The following is a 12138-nucleotide window of genomic DNA, read 5'->3' on the forward strand; positions in this document are numbered from 1 at the left end:
ATAAATCAAAAATAAAAAATTCAGGTGATGTTTAAACTGCATATATTACCACTTCCAGAAATCAGTTGAGCAATGTCTAAAATAAATTTTCAAAGTGGCCATACTAAAAGGTAGAACTATGGTGACAGTATAAAAGATCAGTGGTTGCTGAGGAGTGGGAGAGGAGAGAGGAATGAATAGGTAGAGAACAGAGGATTTTTAGGGCAGTGAAAATCCCTGTATAATACCATGATAGTGAATACATGTCATTATATATTTGTTAAAACCCATAGAAGGTACAATAACAAGAGTGCACCATAATGTAAACTATGAATATTGGGTGACTATGATGTGCCCATGTAGGGTCTTCAGTTGTAACAAATGTACTGCTCTGGTGGGGGTGTTGATAATGGAAAAGGCTATGCATGTGGGGGGCAGGAAGTATATGGGAACTCTCTGTACCTTCTTCTCAGTTTTGCTGTGAACTTAAAACTGCTCTAAAAAAAAACAAAGTAAAAAAATAGAAAGCAAAAAACGCCATATTCATTAACCCAGCCATACAATTTCTTATAATGTGTAACCAAGACATTATTTCAAAAAATTATTCTTAACCAGTGAAGTTCACAGATCTCCTTATTAACCTTATAAAATTTTTACTGATAGACCTCCTCTCCCTACCAAAGAATGTACATACTAACCTATACACAAACATTATTTACAATTTTGAGGGTATATGGACACTATGACACTTGTTCATGGACCCACAGTTTCCTTTCAAAAGAAAGGAAGAGTAAATAATGTGTATTTTAATATTAATTGTGGAATTACTTAGGGTAGTGAATGAATGGAAGCAATTTAAATAATAATTATTATATAATATATAATTATATTATTTGAATAATTCAAATAATAATAGAATGTCTAAATAAGTCATAATAGAAGAACAAATTGGAATTTAGCCTTTAAATTGTTTACAAAGACAATGTATTACCATGGTATAGTGTGATATACTATTTTTTAAGTTATAATAAACCACAGTAGGAAAATAATGGTGATATATACATATATATTACATATATACATATGTATATATGATATATACATATATATATTGAAAAATGAGAAGAAAGTATATAAAGACACTATTTACTATGGTCTTAGCATAATTGAATCCATGCCGATTATTTTCTTATTTTTCACACTTTCAGTAACATTATTTTTAAAGTAAGATAAGAAAGCAAAGCAAAAAGAAATTTATTAGTTAAATCTTTCTATTGTATAACTTTTCATGGCATAATGTGCCTAACTCCTCTTTTTCAATGGAGAAAAGACTCACAGTGATGCTTATTCATTTTTTTAGCTGTAATGAATGGACTCTGCAGGACAAATTATTTTAAAATCAAAATAATTCCCCATTTCTCAAACTCTGTGCTATACAGTACTTTTCAGCTTTATTTGGATTCAAGGAAGACTGCAACTCCTTGTATCTGTGTATCAGACATTTTAATTCTCAAAATATGTTTGCATCTGCCTCCATAATTGATTCAGTAGCTTCTTCTGTGTTTAGCTTAAAATATGGGAGCATTCAGTGAAAGGTGTCAATGAGAAAATAAGGAGAGGTTAATAGATAATAATTTCTTTTTATAATTCTCCCTATTTTTTTCTATCTTTTTATCTACACAAATTTTCATAAACTTTGTGTCACGTTAGAAGAAATGGCAAAGTGGACATTTTAGTATATTTAAATGTTTGTACATTTAAATATACTAAATAGGTATAATTAATGCCTTATAGAAGTTCTAAAACATTAAATATTATTATGGAAAGAAGAGTCCACTTATGCAGAAGAATTATGAAAAAACTGTATTATGCAAACTATTTGCCAGTATTTCTCTACATTATTTTAACCTTAGATTTGATTTGATTTTTACTCAGTATTTTACTTGAAGCCTTTACAAATATTGTTAATGGTTTGTGTTTTGGTCATTGTTTAAAGGATGATTGCTTTGTTTTACTTACTGTTTTGTTCTTTTATGTGAATGGATGATTTTGTCTTTGTCTCTTAAAAAATGGAAAATATTGTTGTAAACAACAATAATAAGAAGGTTGAAAAGTTTGTTAACAATATTAGGAAAATTAAAGGGCCCTAGGGTATGTCTGTATATGAGAAGATACTGGTTAATGTCATGAACCTTATAATCACATTTGAAATGTTCCTAGTTTATTCCCCCAGTAATACAACTCAAAGAACAAAGCTATTTTTTTCTACCAAGTCACATCAATGTCTCATTTTAGCTGAAAATTCCCTGTTTAATAAAAGAGAAGTGAGATAAGAGAAACATGCGGTAAGAATCTAACCTAAGGGAACCTGAGTGTCCAGCTTCATCAAAGCCTACTGAAAAGGGATGACGGGGAAAATTGCCTCCACATATGTAAACTTATGGAAGTCAAGATTATTACTAGATTGACTTAAATTCACTTCTTAATTTTTAATAAGCAATATGATTTATCTCCCTGGAAACCAAGTGCAGACATAATGGAATTTTACTAGGATGTCAAGGGACATACAGCTCATATTATTTCCCATAGCTTTCATATCCCACACATTGGTGGACAGCATTCTGAAATGTTTTCTTGGAAGAAGATAAAGGAGATACATATACACTCCTTGAAACAAAATTATTATCACAGGCACAAAAGATCAGTTTTGGTAAATTTATTTTAAATGACAACTAAAAATATTCTGCTGACCATTTTGCATGTATTCTTCTCTGTGTGATTTACATTCTTTGTTTAAAATATGATTGGTCAAATATATTAATTAAGTGAATTTGTTTTTTTATTTAGATTTAATGTGTACAGTTGCATCCTTGAAAAAGTAAGAAAGAGCCAATTAATTTCCCACTAATTATCTTTAAAATATGTACATTGGCTACTGGAAAATGTGTAGTGATTTTAAGGTAAGTTTTCCATTCTTCCATTTGTTTCAGTTTGAACAAATGTATCTATTCTCTAGACTTTTATTGGTAAAGATAAAATTCAAAAGCAGACTATATAGAACAAACCTTAAAGATAATCACTATATTTTTTTTGCTGTAGGCATTTCCCAGGAAACATATCTGAATTCAAGGTCTTCCATGTCATAAGAGTTTGGAGTGTCACATACTTGGGTGACCTGTAAAGGAAAAATCTAAGGAAAAGGAGTACAACATTGAGTTTTAACACACCATGTGTACTGTGCTGTGCGTGTGTGTGTGATTGTCTAAGCCCTTACATTTAAATTTATTTCAGAAAGAGAAGTATCAATGTAAAGTGTAACAAGGCTGTGTGAGTGGTTTATCAGACATCTAAATATATTAAAAACAAGTTAAGAAAATGTGGATTTTTTTCCCTTCTATTTCAATTTTGTAAACAACTATATGGAATCCGTATAACTTTAAAAACCAACACAATTTAAAGAGATGTACTGTTTTTGATTCAGGTTTTCAACATTCTGTGTTGTTTTATTAAATACTTAGGAATTCAGATGTTGACCTCAATGAAGATAAATTATAGATGGGAGAATTAATGCTACTCAGGATGCTGCTGGAAGAGCCAACAGATACTAATTTGTTAAAAACAGCAATTACAACCAAAATTAAGTAAGTAACCTCTGCATTTTTTTGGTCTATTGTGTCCCCCAAAGACAGGATTATTTCCAACTATAATGTGAATAGTGCCTCCAGAGAATATATTCACTATTAATTGGAGAGTTTATGTTAAGAAGTTTGAGATGCAAATAATTGAAAATATCAGTAAATATCCTGTGTATCCAATGAGAGTGTGTCACGGCTTCTGTGAGAGGAGAACAGCTTCAAGGTCTCATGCCTTCTCTGCAGAACCCTTTGCTCTGGCTTCATTAAAAGTTCACAGTTTACAGTTTCTTAAAAAAAAAAAATCTGTGGCAAATACTGACTCAAAAATCTGGGGCAAATTTTGATGCTCAAGCTTTGAAATTAGATATTTTCTTGGCCATACCTTCTTCTTTATTACCTGGCCTAGGTAAATTTACTTTAACAACAATCACAAAAGGGATCCTGTCTATTTCTCCATGGAAATTAAATGGAATATTATAAATATAAGTCATTCACAGGTTGATATACAGATTCCAATAATTTTGAAGTCTTACAGCCATTATCTTTCCGAAGGGTTATGTTACTGGATGACAAATAATGAGGCAAAGTCTGAGTTGGAATGATTGGCTAACATTCCATCCAATTTGAAAGGGAAATCAGAGATGAACTAGATCATCCTCCTTGTTTGACAGATGGGGTCATGGAGCTACTATTATGTATACTTAAATTAGAAGCTTTCACAAAGACAACTTCCAATATAAAGATTTTCTAATTCATTTCCAACAATAAGAATTATTTGCTATCGCATCATTAATTCTTTCATAGGCAACAATACACATGCAATCAATACAGGTTTTTATGACAAAAAGTTATCAAAGTACTAGAGGCCTAGTACTTTTAAGTCTCTGCTAGTATTTTCACATCTTCACTGGGTATCCAACATTAACATGTGGTTTCCCCACCACCATTCTGCCCTCACCACAACTCCTTACTAGAGTTCAGTGGGCACGAGAAGTCAAAGACATCTGTTTAGGCCCCTTTGAGAGATCTAATGGTTAAATTTGTAAAAAAATATATTTGAAATTATACTCTATAGGGACAGTAATCATATATACCCATAGTTTAATCTTCATTTCTAAGAGAGAATCTAGCAGATATTCTACTCCAGGGTCTTTTGAATTTTCCAACCCAAGGATATTTCTGCTTACCTTAGAAAGAGAAAAAACTAGAAAATGCCTGTATTACCTAAACATTGCCAAGTTGGCTGATTTCTAAATGATTTTATTTCGTTGGCATTCCATGAGGCAATCACTTTAATATTTGTCAAATGAAGCAAAAATAAAGCCACCAAAATAATCAAACACCTAAATGTAATATACATATATATTTTATATATACTTATATATGTATGTATGCGTGTGTGTGTGTAGTCACAGTAGGAAACAGATTATTATGAGAGAACGATGTTGATCTTAAGGAATGAATTTCTTCCTTTACCCTCACTATTTCTTTAAAAGGGAAAGAAAGAATAAAAGAGGAAGAGATAAAGCTTATTTAAAGGCCTCATTTCCCATGACATATTGGGATGCATTTAAAATTGAGAACAGCCCAGAAACATTGTGCTGGTCTTTCTTGGATGAAGACTGAATTTCTGTAGACTAAAGTACAAACAGAGTACAGACATGCTGTCATTGAATACACTGTACTGAATCTATACAATTGAATAATAATTTAAAAAGTATTCTTTATATATAAAATGTTTCCTGGATACCAAAAGCTCAAATAAAAACCCCACCCCTCCTGCTGTGTTCCTAGGTATACTGTATACTCATTTGGGAAATGTTTCATAGCACTTGTCTAAGGGCAATATTTTCTGGTTTACAGGGCTGGAATCAAAGGAGTCACCACCATCCCCCCTCACTTAGGGAGTCATGGTTTCCTATAGCACCATACTGCAAGGTAAGTGTGAGTGACGACTGCATACATCAAGCTATTCTGGTGGAGATCTGGTTATTGAGAGCTTTAGCCGTAGTCGCCAAAAGCCCCACTCAAATTGTAGCTGTCAGTCAATTCATAAGCCAGTGATCATTCTCTGGAAATCTGCTTGGCCCTTCTGTTCTCTTTTTGGTAGGTCTGATATGTTATGATCAAAACAGGTTAATTGTGGAGTCCTGAAAATAGCACTGTTTCTCCTCCAGAGGACCTTGGTATTGCTGCTTGGAAATAATGTAAAGCATTGGAGATTTGATCTATCTACAAATATTTAGTCCTTCACCCATAGCAAGGTAGATATTGGACAAGAGTGTAAAACATAGAGCACTTAATATGCATACAAAAATCAGAGAATTTAGATGCCAATTCTCCAACATAATGTCCACTATTTCTCATTAGCATAAAATTGTTCATATATTTTGAACAACAGCATTCTATAGAAGTCACTGGCAAATCAGAATAACACACACTTTCTAAAAAAAGACATCAGAAGATGATGCAGAGTGAAAAATAATGAGTGACATTCATTCTCCAGTAACTAATGAATATGCAACTAACTTAATTACCAAATCTCCAAATACATATTCACATAACAAATACAGGGAAAATGAAGCAAAATCAAGTGTCTTGTAGAAATAAACACTTCTCTGTAGGCACGTGAGCTTGAAGGACAAGGTATCGATGTCTCCAGGTGTTGGCCACGTTAGATCAACTTTGAAAGTCTTGATGCTATCAGCACTTGTCTGCTGGTGCCCAAAGGAGGTGCTTTTTGAGTGTGGACCCTTTTCACAGGAGAGCTTCATATTCCAAAAGGAGACAAATGACCACTGAAAGTGACCATTAATAATTGTTCTTTACAGGGGATTTTTGCCTCCACTATCAGTTTGGACATAACTTTATCTCTAAACTTTACATCGGGCCTCCAGTGGATGTGTGTAACTTTCATACATTTTAGAATGCACAAGGCTGTTTATAATCACATAATATATAGCTCTACTTTAAAAAAACAAATAAGGGGTTGGATCAGGACTTAAGTTTGATTGACAACCTTCGATCTCCTTAGAGCAAAAGATATATTAATATAACTGCAGTGAAAGATGTTAAAAAAGAAATAACTGCAGTGAGTCACAAAATATACAAACTCCTAATTAGGTGGATTCTGTATGAATCCATTTAGATATTAAACAGGTAGCATTTTAGTGAAAAACCCAAGACAAGGTTGACTTGGGAGGACTTCCAGTGAATGTTTGATAATTGTGATAAATTTCAACACAATAGCATATCGAATATGCAAATTATGGGGTTTTTATACACCAGTTAATTAAAACCATTTTTCTAAAATTTTCCCAAAGATATATTTCTAAATGAGAATTTAGATGAGACATTAAAAAGTTGTAATCTTTTTTAAGAGTCTAGTATTACCTCTATATTCAAAACAAAGGAACAATAGTGGGACAACTAATGAACACCACGAAGCTTTTGTTAAATATAAAATGCATTTCTACCAAAATGTTTTCAACATTTGAGACTTTTGAATTTCCTCTAAACAGTGTTGATAAGAACACAATGTTCTTTATTTTCCCTGTATGGCATTATGTCTATTATTTATGTCTATTATCAAAGAAAGAATGTTCTCAGAGAGCAATTTGCAATGTATTTTAAACAGAAACAGCTTAACCTTAAATAAGAATTGTGTATATTCAATATTTGATTCAGAAATAGTTAGTTACATTCCTTTTCAGTGGAATGTGAGTCTTCCACAGGAAGTTTTAATCAAGGTTTTCCCAAACTTCAGTAAAAGAAATCTTTTATATGCTTTCAAATACTATGCCTTTTTATTTAAAACAGTGTAAACATAACAACACCACCAATAATTGGAAAAAGACTGGTTATGTGAACACTAATTTCCTTGAATGCCCCATGAAAATAAGGGTAAATAAAACAGACAAATCTTCAGAAGTTTCAGTTCACCTTAGCAGTGGTAAAAATATTGCTTTATTCCAAATGAACATACAACACAATTTACTGTTCTTTGGGGGGGCTTCCTGTGAACTGAATAGTCTGGGCTTTGTGATTTCAACAATTTATTCTTTCCATATTAACCACAGAAGCCAATATCTTGGTCCACGCATAGTAGACTTGCTACAAAAAGTAATGAGGAAAATGAGAAAACAAAGGGTAACTAACTATCAATTTGATCATTGGCTTGTATAAATAATTTAAGTACGCATGATTCAAAATACACATCCCCAACTCGCCTTGTGATACTGATGTCATTAAAGAGCCAATAGCTGTTCCTCTCAAAAATATTCACATCAGAAAATAGTCTAGACATTGTCAAGAGTTTTATAGGACCCCACCATGCACGTGACCTTGATTTACTAACTGAACTTTATACTTAATGGAAAAATTTAAAGCGAACAGATCTAAGAGGGAAATTTTTTCTGAATATTAGATTCCCTGATGTTTCAGAACAAATTTTAGCAAGCTTAACGCACACACATGCACACACATACGCACAAGGAACATATGTGCATACAGCATACCGGTGCTCAAGTGAGCAAGCCCAGACACACACGCACACAGGCACACACACTGAGAAATGCTCCTTTGGAGCCCCTAAACGATCTCAAACGAAAACATTTCTATTAGCTATTAGCATGATTTTAGTGACACGACAGTGTGATGTTTTTGTCTCTTTTTCTGTAATAATTTCTTACCTCCCTCTGAGATTCTGTGCCTTCAAATTTCAGAGGAAGCTGGCACGTAAGAGTGGCTAAGATTGCCCCATGACTCCCTCTGTCTCCTGCCCCTCTCCTTCCAGAGTCTTTGTGCCGTTCTTCAAAAAGTAAATAGAAAACACTACATTCGTTGACGTGACATAACCTGTGATGAGGCTGTCGAGTGAATAGGAATTTAGGGATTGGCAAGCCCAATGGCAAGGGCCACCTGCTCACTGGCATGTCCACCCTTGGGATACACCTCTTCTCTTTGAAACAGGGTAACTGCCAGCACTTTTTTATGAGGTCACTGGCACTGTTGGGGCTGACGGTCTGAATTGCCCACAGCTACTAAGAGCCAAAGAGGACAGTGTCGGGACTAAATAAAATTGTATTCAGAATTCTACCCAAAAGCTTTAGTGGTAAGCTTTATCCCTCCTGAAACGTTTCTTTCCCTTTAAAAAAATATTTTGTTAAAAAACACTATGAGGGCGATAGACTATTTGGTTTCTTCTAAGTAGATGCTCTTAAATTAATACATATAAATAATTTGTATTTAATCTCCTCTCTTTCCTGTTGAGCAAAGCATAGAACGCACAGATTCTTACATCTCAGGTCACTTGGTCAATGCAGGGTCTCTTTGTATTTCATTTCTTAAGACAAATTGGGCCTCTCGTTCTGATTTGGCTGTGGAACTCAGGGGGAGAAAGGCTGTGTTTTCACTCGCACTGTCCTCGGTTTCTACGCTGGCCAGTTCATAGTCTTCTGACCGCCTGGCACCAGTCAGAATTCGGATCTGCTCCTGGACAGTTTCTAGCAATATTTTCACTTCTTGTTGTTCTGCTGTAAGACAATCGCTGACTGGAATACTCACATTGACAATATCAGCAGAGTAGGAGTTTTTGCACCATTTGATGCTTTTGACTTCAGAAATCCCTGGCATTTGCATGCAGGTTTCCTCTAGACCCACTGAGGGGATGATGGGCACAGAACTGGCCCTTGGGGATGAATATCCCATCAGGTCCGTTTGATCCAAGCTATTAAAATAGGAGTTTGTCTCTCTTGAAGGCAGTTGCATATTTATTGATGCATTTTGTTGGGTTGTTAAACCACTGGATGAATACCTGAAAAAGAAACAAAGTGTTACATATTCTGCTTTCTTCCCAGCTTCTTGAGAGCACTATTCAGTCAACAAAGCACTTTCCACATGCACCATCTCACTGAATTCTCACAGCAACCCCATGAGACGGATAACTATGTTCCCAGTTAAACAGAGAAGTTAACTGAAGCTCAGATAGGTGAAGTGACTTGCCCAAGGTCACACAGAAAATAAGTGACAGACTGAGACTCAAACCCAGATCTTCTTACTTTAAGTCCAGGGATCTTTCAACACACCACAGCTGTATAGGCAGGTGGGATATAGTCTTCCTGACCTCTATCCTAGAATACAAAGTAAATGGGGATTGAGCAGGTAAGTGTGGCCCTTCCATAGTGACAAACAGGAAACCCATAACGGCATTACTCCACTCCATCAACCTGACCACCCTCTCAGCCCTGGTTTAGTCCAGTGTAGACTCCTTGTGGCCACCCTAGGTGGAGGCAATCAGGAAGCCCAATATTAAGCAACAAGGTACTACAGTCCTGAGTTTCTCTGCTTCACACTGACCTTAGGGGGACCAAATCCAATTTCCACTGGCACTCTGCTCTTTAGGAACTGCCTCACTGCCAGTTTGCTGAGCCTAAAAGATGGGATGAAAGGCATACAGTTCCTCTGTCTGCCCAAGATGAACATGAAGTGAGTTCCATAGGGCCTCGACCAAGCTAGTAACGTTCCTCACATGGTTTCTGGAGCCAGGTAAGGTAGTTCATGGGTGCATGGTAATGGCTTGTTGAGAATGCCATCATGCTGTTCCAAGTGGTTTAAATATGCCAGAATCTGGCTGGCCCCCTCTTGCTTGTTCAGAGCTAGTGAGTGAATTTTCCATTGCCTCTGAACTTTCCAGTGCCAAAAAGTGAGGCAGGGATATCGTAGGTTCACGGAAATGTAGTTTGGGAACTTGAACAGTAGTATTTATTCTATTTCTCAATTATTTTTCCTCAATTTTAACCTTAAACATGAAAATTTAAGCATAATCTAAACACGTTCATCCTCAATATAATAAATCTCATTCCCCTTGTCTTACATTATAATGTAAATAAAAATCATGTTTATACATGGAAAGAATAATTGCAATGAAGTGTGTTGCATACTAAATATTAGAAACCTTTATTGGAAAGACAAGATGGGAGCAATTTAGAGATCTGTCTTTCTGCCAGACAGTGTGAAAAGATGGGGAACAAATTTAGGTGTCATTGTGTTCTACCCTCTTACTGAGCCTAGTACGGAGTTGGCAATCAATAAATTTTGATGGAACGGACTCAGGAATACATGAACAGAACTTCAAGGTAAACACTCCCTTAATATCCCAGTTAACAACAACAGCTAACAAACATTTACACAGAGCTTTCAAAAAGCACTTTCACCTCTAATTACCTCCATTGATTTAAAAAACAAAAAAAGGTGTGGTTTATTTATTACCACGTAATGGATAAATAAACTGGACTAAGGACTACCCAAATGGCTTGCCCCAAATTACACCCTTGGTAAGCAGCAGAGGAAGAAGTTAAACCCACGTTGTCTTATTTTAATTGTTACTATCAAAGCCAGAAATGAATAGGCATCTCAAACTTTTTTGAGATGTAAAATCTTTACCTGCACAAATTATATAGCCACATACAAAGAAAGTCCCTGGGGGACCTCAAGGACTTTCTCCTTAGTGTTCTATGACTGAAAACCTGAACCTAAAGTTTCTGATCAATGAATCAATTTCAACAAGAAGAAAGGGGACAAATTGCAGGCTTTTGTGTTCTTTCCTTAGCACCATTAACGTGTATGAAGATACAGAATGTCTGCTATCAGATTCACCAATGGCACAGAAATTTAATGAGGATAAAATCGTCTTCCACGTGGATCATCATCAGAGTGTCTCAGTGAGTAGAATCTAACAGGTTGAAATGTGATGGTGATAGTGCCAATTCTTAATAACTGGATCTAAACATTAGTTGTAAAAATGATGGATAAAGGTGTAAATATCTTAGAGGATTCAGTCAATTGTTGACACTTCAGCAAATCCACAATGTGACATGATGTTGAAAAAATTAATAGTCTTGTTCAGGCTTCAGAGGCTACAATAGACCTTTGACTAAACAAAGACCCTGAAAGGAGCTACATACCGAACTGCTGGACTACATGCAGGTCAGCAGAAATGGTGCTAACAAGTCTTGGGAACCAACAGATAAGGACGGGAGTAAGTCATGAAGCTTCCTGGGCCTTGGGAATCTGGCCAAATCCTGGGAATCAGTGAACATTCTGAGACTTACGACTAGAGATCAGAGCATTTATGATAATAGCCAGAGCTGCATATTTGCACGTAAGCTGATGATTATCAGCTTGCGGCTTGGCATTAAAAGCAGGACTCCTTCGGGCTGCACTCTGAAGTCTCATCCATGGAGTGGACACACCGCCCGGGACCTTCCAACTGGGACTCCAGATTGCTGTTCAAGGGACTTCACAGCGTTGCTTGGATCTGGATGTAGGTGCTTCCCCAATTTGGTGATTGTAAATACATTTATTTCTTACTATTTTGCTTATCTCTCTGCTATAACTAACCTAATAAGCTTTCTTATTTAATTAAGTGTTGAGTGGTTATTTTGCCAACAAATCCTCCGAACTTGAAACTGAAAGTAAGTCTTTCAGCAAAACACATGACTAAGAAGTAATCAAAGGTAATTCA

General features: G+C 35.4%; 1 protein-coding gene across 10 annotated transcripts in view; it reads right to left on the bottom strand.

Moving 5' to 3' along the window:
* Positions 1-7536: 7536 nt before the first annotated feature.
* NRG3 (neuregulin 3) overlaps positions 7537-12138 on the bottom strand; it is a 1112157-nt gene continuing 1107555 nt past the window's right edge. For 5 of the 10 annotated variants that reach the window (XM_036829745.1, XM_036829744.1, XM_036829743.1 and 2 more), the window contains exon 9: positions 7537-9429. In XM_036829745.1, coding sequence (XP_036685640.1) covers positions 8922-9429 — 508 coding nt within the window. In that variant the 3' untranslated portion in view covers positions 7537-8921. Of the gene's footprint in view, positions 9430-9673; positions 9746-12138 lie in introns of all 10 variants that reach the window. The other 5 variants (XM_036829738.1, XM_036829739.1, XM_036829737.1 and 2 more) reach the window with 2 other exon arrangements.

Source organism: Balaenoptera musculus, chromosome 16, assembly GCF_009873245.2.
Source record: "Balaenoptera musculus isolate JJ_BM4_2016_0621 chromosome 16, mBalMus1.pri.v3, whole genome shotgun sequence".
Classification (NCBI taxonomy): domain Eukaryota; kingdom Metazoa; phylum Chordata; class Mammalia; order Artiodactyla; family Balaenopteridae; genus Balaenoptera; species Balaenoptera musculus.